The 17,769-nt window shown below is 41.8% G+C and overlaps 1 protein-coding gene across 1 annotated transcript in view; it reads right to left on the reverse strand.

Annotated features, from left to right (window-relative positions):
- The window catches only part of TECPR2 (tectonin beta-propeller repeat containing 2), a gene marked incomplete in the record, with an annotated part of 1,535,154 nt that overhangs the window by 1,294,543 nt on the left and 222,842 nt on the right, over positions 1–17,769 (reverse strand). Inside the window, 1 exon segment of the mRNA XM_044074534.1 lies at positions 7,138–7,450. Within this exon segment, the coding sequence (XP_043930469.1) occupies positions 7,138–7,450 (313 nt within the window).

A 17,769-nucleotide genomic window follows, 5' to 3' on the forward strand; every position in this document is an offset into this window, starting at 1 on the left:
ATCAGGACCCCCCTGATCCAGGGACCTAAACCTTGCCTGCAACAAACAGAATGTGCTGGAGGGAGAGGTATGCAGCTCAGTGGCTCTCCCGTCTCTGGATCAGGTTTCCCCATCCATGTGGAAACTGGATCAGAGGATGTGTTGTAGGCCAGGCATGGGTCACTTTTCAGCAGCCTGTAGAAGACTGAATACAAAGACGTACTACCTCATTTTCATGCATTCTACCCACAAACGTTTTCACAAATGAATTTAGAATACTTCAATGTAGAATTTTATTTTGAGCCAGGCACCTTATTCTATTCTTGACTTGTTTTGTATTATGTAATTGCTTTTTCTCCATGTGGAGCTTTTCTCCCCGGGCCTCTACTGAAAATGGAAATATATCCAGTTAGACTAGCCCGGTTAACAAATGTAAAATAAAATAAATAAAAATAAATGTGATACAGAGAGTTTATCCTTGTACTTATTCAAATGAAACTTGAATTAGTGAATGAGAGAAAAAGAAGTTATGTACTCACCATAACGTTCCATGTGAGTTGTTCCATCTCGCCTTCATTCTTCACTGATGGGTTCGGAGCTGATCCTCTGCTCAGACACAGTCGTTTAGCAAAGCTCAAAGATTACCAGTAGCTCGAGACCAAGCCACTTATCCCATGATGCATTGTTGGAATTACCTCGGATCTTGTTTGCTGCATGTACCATATCCTAGTAAGAGGACTAATCTCCCCAGACAGGAAGAAACATTGAATAACCAGGATGAAGTCCATCTCCAGGTCAACCGTCAGCCAAGTGGGGGACGGAGGGAGGGACGTGAGAATGAAGGCGAGATGAAACAACTCACATGGAACATTATGGTGAGTACATAACTTCTTTATGTGAAGTTGTTCAATCTCACCGTTCATTCTTCACTGAAGGGTAGCTTCCCTAGCACCCTAAATCCTGGGTGGCTCATAGGAGTACATTTTTCAGGACTGGAGAACCAAAGGAAACCCTGTCCCTGGAGGCCTTGTCCACTTTGTAATGAGTGATAAAAGTGTGAGGCTTAGACCAAGTGGCTGCAGCACAGATATTGTCAAGAGGTAACTTGGCTTGAAAAGCCGAAGAATTAGAGACTGCTCTGGTTGAATGTGCCTTCACTTTATGCAACAAAGACCCATTAGCAGATGGGTAAGTGTAGGTGATACAATCTGAACGCCACTTAGAAAGGGTTGTTTTAGCCACGGGTCTACCTTTTCTGGCTTCAGAGAATGAAACAAAAAGCTGGTCTGACTTTCTGAAGTTTTTTGTTCTGTCCAGATAATATCTGAGCCGAACATCACATTTGTGCAGCATGTATTCTAATTTGTTGGTATGGTTGGGGGGAAAAAAGGGGCAACTCAATAACTTGATATACGTTTGTCTCGGAACATACTTTAGCCAAAAAAGAAGGGTTAGTCCTAAGGGATACTCTGTCAGGATGAAAAATCATATAGGGAGGCTTGATAGATAATGCCTGAAGCTCTGACACTACGGGCAGAAGTAATGGCAACTATAAAAATAGTTTTCCATGACAGAAACTTGAACTCACAAGATGATGCTAGTTCGAAGGGAGAAAGAATAATACGGGAAAGCATGAAATTCAAGCTCCAGGGAGAATAAGGAGTCTTCACTGGAGGTCTCAAGTGAAAAGTACCTTTGAGGAAGGCCTTGGATAACTGGTGTTGCATAATATTCAGTCCATCAATACCTAGATGGAAATTAGATATAGCTGCTAACTGGATCCCAACGGTAGCAGCTGCAGCTCCTTCATGAAAAATCTCAGTCAAGAATTCTAGAATGAATGACAATGGAGCTTGGTAAGGATTAAGGTTTTTGTTAGAAGCCCAAATGGAAAATCTTTTCCACTTACTACGATACAATTTTCTGGTGGAAGGTTTGTGGGAAGCCAACAAAAATTTGACTTGTGTCATCTGAAAGATTATGAAGCCTGGCTATACGGGGAACTGGAGCAGCCAAGCAGTTAGCTTCAATGACTGCAAGGAAGGATGGAGATCCCCTGACTGGTGTGTCAGAAGGTCTGGAACTGGATCCAGGGTCCACGGATCCTCCAAGAGATGATGGTAAAGAAATGGAAACCAAATCTGCAGAGACCAATGAGGGGCTATAAGAATGACAGTCCTTCCCAGTGACTTCACTTTCTGTAAAAAATCTGGGTATCAGCGAAATTGGGGGAAATGCATAGAGGAGACCCGAGGGCCAATCGTGTACAAGTGCATCCCTCGGGGGTTATCCCAGAGGGGGGAATCAGGGCAAAGTAGCTTCTGCATTTGGTGCTGATGTGGCTGGCAAAAAAATCGCAGCAAGGCTGGCCCCATTTGCGGAAAATCCTGTCCGCAATCTCCTGTTTGAAGGACCACTCGTGTGGCAACAATATTGCCCTGCTCAGCTTGTTCGCTATCACGTTGGATCTCCCGAGGATGTGCATTGCCAACAGAAAGCGCTGGGATGACACAGCCCACTGCCAAACTCTGAGGGCTTCTCGGCAAAGGGGGTAAGACTTGGTCCCGCCCTGTTTGTTCAAATACCAGACCACTAACATGTTGTCTGTCTGTATGGCAATTGTCCCTAGAGGGAGAGAGTCCTGAAAGTACTGCAATGTCAGAAGTACCATTCTTACCTCTAGGACATCGATATGCAAATGTGACTCTTGATCAGTCCATGCGCCTTGGGCAGTCTTTCCCTGAAAATACCCCATCCTATCAGGGAAGCATTCATGCTCACAGTGGCTACTGGAGGGGGAAGTACAAAGGGGCATCCTATTGTGACATTTAGAGACGTCAACCACCACTGAAGATCCCTCTTGAGTTTGTAATCAGAATCATATGGTTCATTGGCAAATTCTGGTAAGACTATTGAGTGTACAGGAGCCACTGAAGAATCCACATATGCATCCTCCCCAATGGAATGGCTAAAATTGCTGCCGCCATCAAACCTATTACTTTCAAGACCTCTGCAGCTGGAGCTCTGTTCTTTGAAACCAGTGATGTGATATGTTGGCGAAGAATTGATACCCTTTCGACTGGAAGATGTAGAGTGGTGGTTGAAGTGTCTAACTCTGTCCCTATAAAGACGATATGCTGCGATGTTGACAAGGCAGACTTTTCGAAGTTGACCGTAATGCCTAAGTGGTTGCAGAGTGTCAGAGTGGATTCTTTTGCCTGAATCAGTTGATCCCTGGTGGTGAAATTAAGGAGCCAATCGTCTAGGTATGGAAACACCTGAAATCCTAGACGCCTTAAGTGAGCCGTGACCACTGCCATACATTTGGTAAACACTCTGGGAGCTGTAGTGAGATCAAAGGGCAGGGCTCGAAACTGGTAGTGACTGGCTCCCAGCCAGAAACGCAGATGATCTCTGGAGCGTCTGGCCATTTTTATGTGGTAGTATGCATCCTTGAAATTGATAGAGCACATCTAATTGCCCTTCCCTAAAAAGGGGAGTATGGACTGAAGCGTGACCATCCAAAACTTCTCTTTTTTTTTACAAATTGGTTCAGTCTGCTGAGGTCCAAAATGGGACTCCAGTCTCCTGTTTTCTTTGGAACCAAAAAGAATCTTGAGTAACTTCCGAATCCTGTTTGGTCTGCTGGGACTGGTTGGATGACTCTTTCCAGCAACTTGCAGACCTCTATGGTTGCTTGCTCCCTGTAACTGGGTGGAATGTCCAGGATTCTCTTGACGGAAATGGGTGGAGCAGAGAACGGTATGAAATACCCTCTGGAAATCATGTTTTGTACCCATCTATCGTTTGTGATATCTAACCAGCTGGGTACAAAGATAAGCGAACCCCGACCACCTCCAGAGCAGGACAGTCGGGCCTCCTCTCAGGAACACTGATAGGGTTGGCCAGAAAAATGATCTCTGTCACCCTGGTGTTGCGGAGCCCCTCTGCCGCGAGGGCGGCATCTTCCATTACCCCCTCCTCTGCCCCTGGAGGGCGGGTTCTTCACGTGTATCCTGAAAGGCTCCTTGGGCTTTCCGGAACCACATCTTCTCTCCCCTTCGGCCTTTGGGAAAAGGCCAAGTAGGGGTGGAAAAATGAACTCCGGCGGCAGACTGTCTTCCCCTCCTGTTCACACCTGGTCAATGCTTCCTTTACCTTTGGCCCAAATAAGGATGAGCCATCAAACGGGGTGTTTACAAATGAAGACTTGAAAGGCTCCGCAAAGGAACAGAGGTGCATCCAGGCATGCCTGCGAAGAGCAATCCCTGTACCTGCAGCCCTACTCGAATCATCAGCCGCATATGATATGAGGCGCATGGACGAGTTCACAATGGAATTAAGGGTGGCAAGCTGGTCCAAAACTTTGTCAGAGATGCCTGCAGCTACAGTAATCTGAAGAGAATCTCCCAGCTCCTTAAGGAGATCTCTTTGCAGTCTGGTAAAATGGGTCAGATAGCTCAGTGATCGCAGAGTGAAAGTTGCTGAACTGAACATGCGTTTCCCATATCTATGCATGATCCTGGACTCTCTGTTAGGAGGATGGATAGACGCAGAAGTTTCCGACAATTCCTTCTTTGTGCCCGCCGCCACCACCATGGCATCAACAGGAACTCCTTTGGACAGAAAGGATTTATTGACAGGGGTAGAAATAAATTTATTAGGCCTCCGAGGGACAGGCTCCATGGACTCCGGCGACTCCCATGCCGCATGAGAGACCAATTGCATAAGCTCATTGTAGGGTGGAAACACCCAGGAGGTGGAAGGTTGAGACCTGAAAGCCTTCAGAAAAACCAACTCGTCCTTGGTAGGGCTTTTGGACTGCTGATCACCCCTCTGCCTAAGGATCTCAAGTATCTCCGCAAAGGAGATATCCTCAGAGGGGGATCGAGAGGACCCTTCAGACTCCTCCAAATCTGTGTCAAATGTCAGGGACTCCTGTAGGGAGTCCAAGTGCCTCCTCTTGCACAGTCTCTTTCTGGGTACTTCCTCAGTGGGGACTTCTGGGGAAGACTCAGAAGAGCAGGGAGCACTCAGTGGGGCTACCTGAGGCTCTGGGTCTCTACCCTTGGGATGACCGATGGTAGCAGAAGTGGGCACAAGCACTTTAAGGGAAGAAGAGGTCAAACCTGGTGTTGACGTCTTTCACTCGCCTCATGCCTTCAAAAGCACCATGGCTCAGAGGAGGAGCCTACGGACCCAAAGGGACCATGATCCCCTCCCGCACCGATGCCATGGGCTCCGAGCCAGAGGTAAGAGCTGAGCTCACCCGAGCCGAAGCCACGAGAGGAAGAGTCGGCACCGACAAGTCAGTGCGACTATCCTCCCCAGATCAGACAGGGGAGCGTCGGCTCCTAGAGTCCCCGGTTGGCACTGTGGATGTCCAAGCAGATGGAGCCAACTATACTGGAACAGCCGTCGGCTCCAAGGGTTCTACAATCATCAAGTCGGCCTCCTCCAGCTCTGAAGGACCAGTACGGCTCGGAGGAGGAGTAGTCAATTCAGGAAGTGTGCTCTTCAGTTCCAACGCCCGGGTCGGAGCCGACAACAATTTAGTTAGGCCTGGTGCTGTTAATAGCTTCTGTACCAGTCGATCCATGTCCGAATCAGAAAGGCTAACGGATGACCTGGAAGAAAGCACTGATGGTGCAGATTGTAGAAGTGGAGAAGAACGAGTCTCGGAAACCGGTTCCAAGCCAGAGTCCCGGCTCCGAAAAGAACAGACTATCAGCTCCGAAGGCTGTGAAGCCAAAGTCACAGTATATTCCACTTTTTTTGATTTTTTTTGATTTATACTCCGAAGAAGATTTTGATGATTTGCTGGCCTCATCCTGGTCAGACAAAGCTTCTACATAGGGGTGCTTAAGGATACCTCGATCTAAAAGTTTTCTCTTCCTCTCAGCCAGCATCCTAGTAGAAAAGGAGTGGCAGATACTGCAGGACTCCTGAAGGTGCACCTCACCCAAGCAATAAATGCACTGAACATGTGCATCTGTCACAGATATTTTTTGTCCGCAGTTTGGAAATTTTTTAAAACCAGACTTCGGATGTTCCTCCTTATCTTCATACATAATAATGAACTGCGAGATTGAACAACTTCACATCTGTAATTATACCCCTGGGCTGGCAGCTTATGCCTCTATTAGACAGTGAAAGCTTCATTATATATATATATATATATATATATATATATACATATATATATATATATATATATACAAGCTTTTGGGAACCAATACCAATCAAATTGTATTGGTAAGCATGGCTAGACTTAAAAAGGCCCTTTGGATCAGTAGCCTAGTATTCTATTATGATGTTACACAAGATCACTTATGAGTGACCATGTTGAAATGCTTAAACTTGTGGCTAGCAACATTGTGTGCCTGTACAAAGCAACAGATACAGCAACTGGGGGGGGGGTGTAGGGATCAAAACTCAAGCTGATTCCCAAAGATCACTTTCAACTCACTGAACGGACTAGAAAACTCAGGGAAAGGTACATGAAATATTTTAATTAAATACTCCAGTTACAGCATCTAAGATGCATTTCTGTCAGCTTGTAGTCAAGTACATGATAAAGTCGGGCAGCTAATAGCATATATTGTCAATGGACTTCTTTTGAGTGTCTTGCTTATTCACAAGCTGAGTGATGTTAAGTGCATTAATGTCTGTAATTGCCTTGGAATGGATTTAATAATGATAATCACAACCAAACTTGACTTACAGTAATAGCCACAAATTCATCAAATATACTTCTCTCTCTCTATGATAGAATAGGTGCTACTCTTAAAACATTTAATCTTTCCCCAACATCCAACAGCCACAGGGTAAGTCGGAAACTGCATGAAAATAACCAACATGTACCTCAAACATATTTCTCCATAAATACTGGAAGCAGCTAATTTCCTGAAAGTACAAAATTAACAAGTTACAATTCCACTTCATATAAATGGTCATTTAAGCCCTGCCTGTAACGTGAGTCAAGTTACTACCAAACTCAGCATTAAATATATTCGTTTTTTACTTTAAGTACCATTCATTCACTTTAACATTTTTTTTATGTAATCCATCATCAAAGCTGACATGATGCAAGTAAATGACTACTGATATCAATGTACATATGTAACAAAAGTAATCTACAAAATATTTGTCACTTACCTGGTTTACCAGGTCCACTACATAAATGCTATATTCATTCCAACTCAGTACACACCCTTCCTGAAAAAAACAAGTCACTAAACCAAGGCATCTCTCTGGAGGTCTGTAACCCCCTGATGTAGGGGATTCTGATCGAGGGTACAACTCAAAAGTGTTTACTCCACCAGCAAACATATCTTTTAAAATGTATGTAGCTTGAACAGTTCCATGAGCATCTGACTTCCAAAGGCGAAGTCCAGGTCTTACTGCATACAGTGTAAGGTCACTCTGTTTGCATAGCCCAGGTATGAAGCATGCTCCAAATTTACCGTTACTGAAATCAAAACAAGAAAAGATTTTAGCAATAAAGTCAAAGAAAAGCAATATTAGAAAATTTCTCTACACAAAGATGGGCAACAGACGACAATTAACACTTAGAAGTAAATAATGCAAAACCCAACACTTAAGTCAAGAAACACAAATCCTGTTGTGTGAGGAACCAGCTGTAAAAGTAAATATGCAATATACTTTTTCTGATCTCTCTCAATGCAGTTTTGTTTCCTCACCGATCATTGCTGCCAACAATTGCATATAGCCACAAGTGTAAGTGCAGCAACAAAACTATCTCACTGTCCGTAACCTAGCCCACTACAAAAGCAATTCGCCACTGTAAGGCACATTTCTAATGCACCCAGAACAATACCAAAGGATGATTCAAAATGAGAGTGGTAAAAGAATATAAATGGAAAATAAACCACACAGTCAAAATGCCTGTCTCTGTTATCCAAAGATACTGAACTAGGCCCATCACAGCTGCTTGAAGCATTATGTGTACAGCAGGTCTAAAAACAATCAAGGACATTCATATCACCTACATAAGCAGCCAGACACAAACACCAGGCCTTCCTGTTATCAAGTGGCCATCCAGGCTTCTGTTCCCCCCCAAACATCAAACAACGATTTACATAAAACTATTGCAGACACAGAGACACGCACGTTAAAAGATGGAAGAACCCTTTATTTTTTTTTTGGGGGGGGGGGGGCAAGAAAAGGATGCTGAATAGCTTCTGCACAATTTCACACAGGTACCATGACCATTTGTCAACATCCAGCTAAGTAATGCTCAGAATGTCACAACTGGAATGATACCAAGATTGACATGAAACTTAAACAGTGAAAAGGTGAGTATTATGTTTTGTCTCGCTACCTCCCATTATTCCCAAGTTATGCATTCTCAAGAGTATATAGGTTCAGGAGTGCTTACCTTTTGGAGGGTGCAATGGGCTCCTGAATCAATGCACAAAAATATATTTTTGTCTGTTTTATGACCCCAGGAATATCGCTGCTGTGAGTTACAACAATTAAAGGTTTCAGACATTTTTTGTCTTGATTAATCATGACTTTCCAAAAATAGACCATGATTATTCATAGTGGATCCCTTCATAAAGCTGCACTACAATTTCAACTGTTTTCTTCCTGGCCCATATCCCACATGTGGGTAAGATCACAAAAAGCTATGAATTACTCACAGAAGAAGAAATCTCCACTAACATCTTCATGTAGTACAGTAGCAAAACCCTGTATTGCACTGGAGAGCAAATCTAACTTGTAATGTTTAATTAAGAGACTGAACTGAGAAACACGATGCACCTCTGCAGAGGCCCCTATGAATAGCGTACTATAGTAGTACCATTCCTCACAGAACAAGTCCTGATCTGAACTGAAAGTCTGATAAACAGCATTACCTAACCACTTACATCCTTTACCAATTTATGTTGGACAAAAAAAAAAAAAAAAAGAAATAGTCTGGTTAGTCTTCCAGAAATATTTTGCTGCCAACAAGGGTAGACAGAATGCTGGCAAAAATCTCCGATTTTGCATTATGAGGTTCTCACTAAATAATGGCAAACATTCAGACACTACATCCTTCAGACAATGCACAATAACACAGCCTTCAGACAATGCACAATAATACAGATATTAATTTTTCTAACAGCAACATTTAGGTTCATAGGTTCATACTAGGCTATCTGCCCTAGGGCATTTATAAGCCTAGCCAGAATGTGTTTGGCTTTCGCCACCCATTTTAAATTTATTTTGCTATGCCCTTTTTCGAGGTTAGTATACTGTGCCTCTGTCTAACAGTGACACAGAAGTGATACCCGGGGTAAACCTACGATCTCCCATCCACTCATCAAGATTCCTCTTGAAGAGAGTCAATGAGGGACTCTGCCTAACCTGGACTGAGATTTTATTCCAGAGTGAAGGGAGCCTCTGGGTTATGAATCTGTCCCTCCATCATGTCCTATTTATTTCAGTGCTGAGGTTCAAGTCTCTCAAGCGCGTAGCTCGATGGGATTTGGATTTTCTGAGGTGCAGCATGTCCATTAATTCCGGGTTGGACATGGCTTTATACGTCAGGCACAGATCGCCTCTGAACAGGCGATATGCCACTGAGTAGAGCTGGAGTTTCTTTAACCGGGCAGCATATGGCATCTGTCTGAGCCCTTTGATCCTCTTGGTGAGGTACTTTTGGGGTCTTTCCAGTTGCTGCAGGTGTCTGATAAGGTACATCCCAAAAGGGGCATTGTACTCAATTATGGTCCTGATGAGGGATGAGTAAAGAGGCACGATGACCTCCCCTGGTATAGATGTGAATCCCTTCATGATTAGGTGGGCTATATAAAATGTTTTTCTAACCACTTTGGCCACATGGTTGTCAAATGAGAGATTGCTATCAACTTGGGTCCCCAGGTCCCTAATTACTTCTTCTGTACTTAATGGATTACCACCTATGTGGTAATTTGTGGGCACTTTGTTTTTGCCAAAGGGGATGGCTATACACTTTTTGGCATTTAGCTTGAGGCCATGGCTCTGGCATCAGTTGTCTGTTTCTGTTAGGCCCTTTTGGAGGATGCTTGTTTTGGCTGGAGAGTCGATTATGGCGCCATGGCGCCCAGTTTGCAGTCATCTGCGAACCTGGTCAGCCACAGTCCTTCCGTGTTGGCCTGTACCTCCGAGAAATATATACCGAACAAGAGAGGTCCCAGGACTGAGCCTTGTGGGACACCACTTGTAACTGGTTTGGAGTCTGACATGGCTCCAGCAATTCTAACCATGTGGGTTCTGTCCTTGAGCCAGTTTGCAATCCATCTAGTGACATAGGGGTTTATATTTAAGCTGGTGAGCTTATCTATAATGCCCGAGTGGGGTATTGTATCTAAGGCTTTTGCGAGGTCCAGGTAGGCTGTGTGGACCACCTTCCCCTCGTCAATGGCCTTGGTGACTGTTTCAAAGAAATCAACCAGGTTTAAGAGGCAGGATCTGCCCTTAACAAAGCCGAACTGGGTAGGATCCAGTGTTTGTAGGTCCCCAATATCTTTATTTATGAGGTCCATGATGATCCTTTCCATAGCTTTGCAGACCAAGCTAGTCAGGCTTATGGGGCGATAATTTCCAGGATCCGTTGAGGCACCACCTTTATGGAGAGGGACCACTGTTGCTGTACGCCCCTCTTTGGGCACATATCCTGTAGTAAAGGCTGAGATTGAACAGTAGTTTTATGTTTGGGTTTAGCTCTTCTTGGAGTTCATGTAGGACGCAAAATAAAAAACAACAGTCATCGACCACTGTGTAGATAGAAATGGCAATAAGGCACAGACCAGGAACTTGAAGCAGAAAGAATTTAATTCAAAGCACACCGACTGAGCGCTTTCACCAGTAAAACTGGCTTCTTCAGAGTCGTATAAACACACCCAGAATTACATCTCTAACATTCCTGCCAAAAATCAATTATTCAATTATCCAATAGTTCTTGTTGTTAAAATCTAATGGATTAATCACATTTAATACTTAAATATATCTACCATATATTTTAAATGCATACTTGATTTAGTTAATGCATCCTTTCAAGATTTTTGTTGTTGTTTTTAATCTAATATTTGATAATTAGCAACACCAAAAAGAATGTATATGTAAGTGTACCATATAACCTCAATTTAATTAATTCTAATACAATATTCACAACTAACCATATTGTGAAAAAAATAATACACAAATCCCAAAACATGAACCACTTGTACAAAACAAATAAATAATAAAAATTATATATATGCAAGTGTTATATGTGTATGTGAATATGTTTATAAAATTGCTAAAAAATTGTTCTTGAATATAAGGAACATCTTAAATATTTTAACCGATTTGTGGATGATATCTTTTTGTTATGGGGTGGTACCTTGGAGCAGCTGCGGTTGTTCATCGACTATTTGAATGGGACGACCAGTTTTCTTACTTTTGACTGCTCACAGGCTATTAGTGAGATTGAGTTCTTGGACGTCAAGATCATTAAAGGTACTAATGGTTTTGAGACAGAGATCTTCAGGAAATCTTGCTGGAGGAACAACCTATTACACCGTCGTAGCATGCACCCCAGACACGTCCACAACAACATAGTTAAGAACCAAACCCTAAGGGTTTCCAAATTAACATCACAAGATTTGGTCTACAACAAACACAAATCTCAATTAGCCAGGAATTTTATATCTAGAGGCTATGACTGTGAGCATGTATCAGAACATATCACCATGAGTGATAGACTTAGGAAAGATGTAGGAGCCCCCTTAATCAATAGACCTAGAGGTTCTTCAGCTCCTAATAAGGCTAAGAACAACTCTAATGTCAATAGAGTTGTTATTCCTTATACTAACAAAAACAAACATATATTAAACATCTTAAATAACAACTGGAGACTTCTAATGGTAGATGATAGAATCAAGAACCTTGTTGATGAGAGACCTAGAGTTGCATACAGGAATATGTCTTCCCTTAGCAGACTACTTTGTTATGATAGGGTTGAAAGACCGAACAAGTCATTAACCAAGACGGGTACCTACCCCTGTCATACATGCAATCAATGCAGATATATATCCAACACTGATTGTTTTATACATCCTTACACCAAACGCACTTATTTTTTCAGATGTTATGCCGACTGTAAGTCTGATTGTTTAATATACTTAGCCAGATGCCAGCAATGCCCAGTCTTCTATGTTGGCATGACAACTAGAACTTTACGAGAACGCGTTAGGGAGCATATATATGCTATAGCTAAATGCAATACTACTAATGCCCTAGCTAAACACATAAAGGAACTAGGACCAGCACATTGTTTTAAATTTCAGGTTCTTGAGCTGGTAGCTAAAAATGGCAGACTAGGGGACATCAAAAACAAAGTTGAGGAAAGAGAAGGGAAGTGGATACTAAAATTACAAGCGCATAAATTTGGTTTAAATGATAGAATAGCACTTAAACCTTTTTTAGCCAATAGACCTTTAAAACATTAACATGTGTTTTTAAGATTTTATGATGTTTGCATTTTAATAATTTATATTACTATTGTTTCTACTCTGATTTGTTAGTTTAAGCACATGACCTGTGAGTCATATTTATTTAAACAGATGGTTTGAGGCTGCCTTGATGTCTGATGAAGCGTTAAACATAGCGAAGCCACCCTACTGCAGTCTGTTAGTTGTGTATCAATAAACCTGTGTTTTATCTACTGGAGATTCATCTTCTTTAAGCCTTTTGGCTCATGGTGCACCTTCTTATTTTCTACACTTTTGACTCCTTTTCAGTTTGAAGGTGCTTTATCCAGCAAGAGTTGTTTTTTACAAATTTTACTGAGAGATAATCAAATTCTGTCTCATTAATCACCCCTTGATATAATGCATCAAGTAGGTACATATCGATTTTCCGATATGCTCTGTTGACCTCGTTAGTTGATACTCTATTGTATGTGTTTTTATCACAAAGTATTTTCATCATTTGACAACTATAATCTAAATTGTGCATGATGACCATCCCCCCACCCTTGTCCGGTCTCATGCACCTATATTGTTTAGATGAAATTAACTCGTTCAAAACCGTTCTTTCTTCCTTAGTCAGAGTGTCTATATTCCTTAATTTCTGTGAACATATTTTCCTAAAATCATTTTCAACTAACTGTTCAAAAGCATTAATTCCTACATTGGGAGGTGGTATGAACGTACTTTTCCTTTTTAATGCCATAGATTCCTGTTTATTATCATGTGTAATTTCCCCTGGTCGAGCCAAAGAGAAATATAATTGAAGGCTGAAATTTCTCATGTACAATTTCAAACTGATTAAAACCTGTGCTATGTCCAAATTGTAGCTTGGCACAAAATTATTGCCTTTACTAAACAATTCAAAGTACGCTTCATTGATATTTAAATCAGTGTAATTATAGATTATAAACCCTTTCTCCTTTATAACCTCATGCTTCATGTCCATAGCTGTATCCACAATGTTATAAATAAGTGTATCTGACACCACATTAAATCCACATCCATTGATGTCACTAAATCTAACAACATCTTGGATAAAATTATCATAACTGTTTTCATCATCCAAGTTGGTAACAGATGTCCCAGGCGCTGTGTAACTACAAGGTTCTACCTCAGAAAATTCACCATTTAAATGTGATAAAACATTCAGTGTCCCATTTGCATCAATATTGTCAACAACCTTAGCTTCACAATGTAATATTTGTGCTTTTGCTGTTATCACAGGTACAGCTTCACTATCACCTGTCATATCAATACTGTCATTCAAACAAAAATTGCTACTATCTAAAACAAACAATGCATCAATGTTATTACATAATTCAAAGTCAACCACAAAGTCATTGTTCACGTGTCCTCCTGATAATTTCTCCCCCTCCTCCTGGGGCTTGGGTGTTGAACTTTCCCATATTGCAGCCCCTTGCTTTGTAGTCTCTCCGACCTGCGTGGTAACACTGGTTGATCCAAAAAAACTTCCTCCTCATGACAAACATCCAAGCGGTCCCCTGATACACTAAATGAATTAACCCTAAAGTTTGTTCTAGTCATGGAACTGTTCCTATTACGTCCCGGGGGGTATGCAACCCTATTCTTGTAATCCACAGAATCTCTGACCAGTTTTTTGTTTTTTAAGGCTATATTTTTGTTAACAAAAACGTCAACATTTTTTACAACTCTGTCGTAATGGTTTTTATGTTGAAAAAATAATAAGTCCGATGAAATGCTTGAATCAAGTTTAACAATCTCCTCACATAACATTTTGAGCTTAGTGTCTTTGTTGCGCAAAATAACATCAAGTAATTCCATACCTGTTTTTTGGTAAAGGTCTATCAATTCCTGGTAAGCCTCCGACTCAAGGTCTACACCCGTCGGTAGCTTCCAGATACGAAGTCCCTTGGGTATCTGCTTTAATTCCTTTGATTTACTCAGGAACAAACTGTCATAGTTCTTGTTGTTAAGATTGTGTCAAATTAGATTGAATGCCACGAAGTTTCCTGGGCTTAATGAATGTATTTCTTTAAAACCCCAGTTGAAACACAGGGCATATTTGATTTGATTTAATTTAAGTGTCACACTATATAGTAATTACAACATTTGCACTATATAGACATTTGATTTGCTATTTTACGTGCAACACAAATTATGGATTAATTGTGTTTTATGTACACAATTTTTAGCAATTTTATAAACATATTCATATACACATATAACACTTGCATATATATAATTTTTATTATTTGTTTTGTACAAGTGGTTCATGTTTTGGGATTTGTGTATTATTTTTTTCACAATATGGTTAGTTGTGAATATTGTATTAGAATTAATTAAATTGAGGTTATATGGTACACTTACATATACATTCTTTTTGGTGTTGCTAATTATCAAATATTAGATTAAAAACAACAACAAAAATCTTGAAAGGATGCATTAACTAAATCAAGTATGCATTTAAAATCTATGGTAGATATATTTAAGTATTAAATGTGATTAATCCATTAGATTTTAACAACAAGAACTATTGGATAATTGAATAATTGATTTTTGGCAGGAATATTAAAGAGATGTAATGCTGGGTGTGTTTATATGACTCTGAAGAAGCCAGTTTTACTGGTGAAAGCGCTCAGTCGGTGTGCTTTGAATTAAATTCTTTCTGCTTCAAGTTCCTAGTCTGTGCCTTATTGCCATTTCTACCTACACAGTGGTCGATGACTGTTGTTTTTTATTTTGTTTTTAAGTTGGTTCCTGCATTGGAGCTGTGTACTTCATTTTGTTCATGTAGGACGCAGCCCGGGACACCATCTGGTCCCACTGATGCTGTGTTTTTTGCTTTGGAGAGGGTGGCTCTTACCTGAGCATCTGAGATGTCAGGGGGGCAGCACTCTGCTGGGATAGATATTTGCCCTTTTGGTGGGGAGGGGGGGGTGGAGAAGTTTGCGCTGAACCTGTCAGCTAGGATGTTGGCAGTGTCTGTGGGTTCGGTGTATTTTTTGTCATTTCGGACTAATTCTTAGCATATCTGGGAATTACCACCCAGGTTCCTAACATAACTAAAGAAAGCCTTGTGATTATCCTTAGTGTCCTGTGCAATTTTTCTCTCGAAGCTGGCCTTAGACAATTTTATGTGTGCCTGTAGTTTTTTGCTAATACTGATCAGTGATGCCTTCCCTTTTATGGATTTTGCTCTATAATTTAGTAGCTTCCTCCTTCTATTGTATAGTTTGTTTATGGCTGGGGTCCACCAGACAGGACGTCTGCCTTTGGAGGATTGGGTCTTGGTTTTATTTGGGATCGCATGATCCATGCATTCCTGAAGGTGTTCATAGAATGCGTTTATAAAGGATTCTGCGGTCTGGGCCGTATTTTCCACAGGCCCGGGGGCTTTGAAGGATTCCACCTCAGTTTTGAGGAGTGTGAAATTTGCTTTAGATAAGTTTTTCACTGTGGTTTTCTGGGCAGGGGTGGGGTCGGGATGTGAATATCCAGTGAGATTAGTTTATGGTCTGATCTAACCAGTGAGGGATACACTTCTGGTCTGGAGCATAGAGTCCCCATGTTGGTGATGATCAGGTCCAGTATGTTTTCCCCTCTTGTGGGAGTGGTAACAAGTTGTTCCATAGCATCTGAGTTTAAAAAATTCTAGGAACCTTTGGGCTAGGGTGTTGGAGCTAGAGTAATGCTCCCAGTCTATGTTTGGGTAGTTGAAGTCACCCAATATAATGGTGTTTGGAGAGACCTTCATATTTTCCAGTGTTCTCAGGAAGGCCGAGTGGGGTTCCTGGGTTTGGGAGGGTGGTCTGTAGCAGGCTATAAACTGGAAGGCAGTTTTACCCACTGTTAGTTGCACATGGATAGTCTCTGATGCTTCGTGCTTTGCCACCAACCTGGAGGTGTGGGTATCTTTGACGAATATTGATACTCCCCCCTCCTTTTGTGGTTCGGTCCAAGTTTTGGGGCCGAAAAGCATGGCATGAGGTATAACCTGGTATTGCTGGGGTGCTCTCGGGAGCCCTGAACCAGGTTTCTGTTACTTCACAAATATCGATGTTCTCCATGTTTATGTCTCTTTTCATGTAGTCCAGGGAGGTACGTTCTCAGGTCATTCACACCAGCATGGACAATGACAGAGTCATATTTGTACTTGCCTTGGAGTAACCTGAGTGCTTGTGTTATGTGGCGGATCCTAGCACCCGACAGGCTGCTCACCGTGACCCTCTCCTTGTTCAGCCTGGTGAGCGGGACGTCAGTGTGCCTGACGATAGACTCACCTATTACAAGTGTATCAGGTGTGTTGTTTAGTCTTAAGGGCTGTGACTGTTTGGCACACTGGCTTTGTGAGATGTGTGTTGCACGTGTTTTGTTTTGGGGTAGCAGCTGCTTGGGTGTCTGCTTTGGAGGTCTCTGCTGCTTCAGCAGATCTTTATTTAGAGCCTCCGAGTATGCTTTTGTGTGATTATGTGTTTGGTTTGCTGTCAGGGTAGGTCTATGTGAGACTGGAATTGTAGTGAGTGCGGTTTCCTTCTCCTCCTGACTGGTTATGCCAGTACTGAGATGAGAGAGCTTAGCCTCCAGTTTGGCTATATGGTTGCATCTCTCACATGTGTTGAAATTTGTTGGGAGGAGGAGAGGATTGTCTGTGTACATGAGGCAGTTGTAACATTGCCTCAAGATTCCCAGATTCACCAGCTGGACCGGAGAGGAGATCGACAACTGACCTTTGGACATGCTAGAATAATATTGGGAATTCCTTAATAATTGAAAACCAGGGCCAGTGGGGAGTGAGGGTGTAGTGTTTTTAATTTTTAGTGCTGACATATAATTGCTTTAGTGAGCAAGTGCCAGGTAACTTAAGTGCAATGTGTTACAGGTAACTTAAATGCAAAAACGACAAACAGTAACTTTCAAGTGACACAAGGAAATAAGTACTGTAAGCAATGCAGATATCACTAGTGATCCACAGAAGCGCTGAGAAGCCGCGTATTAGGTGGAATTAGCGTTCCAGGGAAATAACAAACAACAAGCATATAAACAAAGCTAGATTCAGCAGGCCTGGATCTAGTCTATGCTACAACAAACAAGGTGTACCAATTTCAGTAAGATACAGTTCAAATATTCAGGCACTATAAACCTTTAACCAGAAATTCCCAGCTCAGAAGGGCAGAGTCCAGCCTCTTCTCCCACAAGAGTGCAGACCACAAACCTTCTTAATGTAAAATAACTGGCCTGAAGCCCAAGTGCTTAAACCAGAACTAATACACTTTAAGAACAACAGACACTGGGCTCTCAAACAGCA

The sequence above is a fragment of the Protopterus annectens genome, chromosome 6.part0, assembly GCF_019279795.1.
Source record: "Protopterus annectens isolate FY-2018-M chromosome 6.part0, PAN1.0, whole genome shotgun sequence".
Classification (NCBI taxonomy): Eukaryota; Metazoa; Chordata; order Ceratodontiformes; family Protopteridae; genus Protopterus; species Protopterus annectens.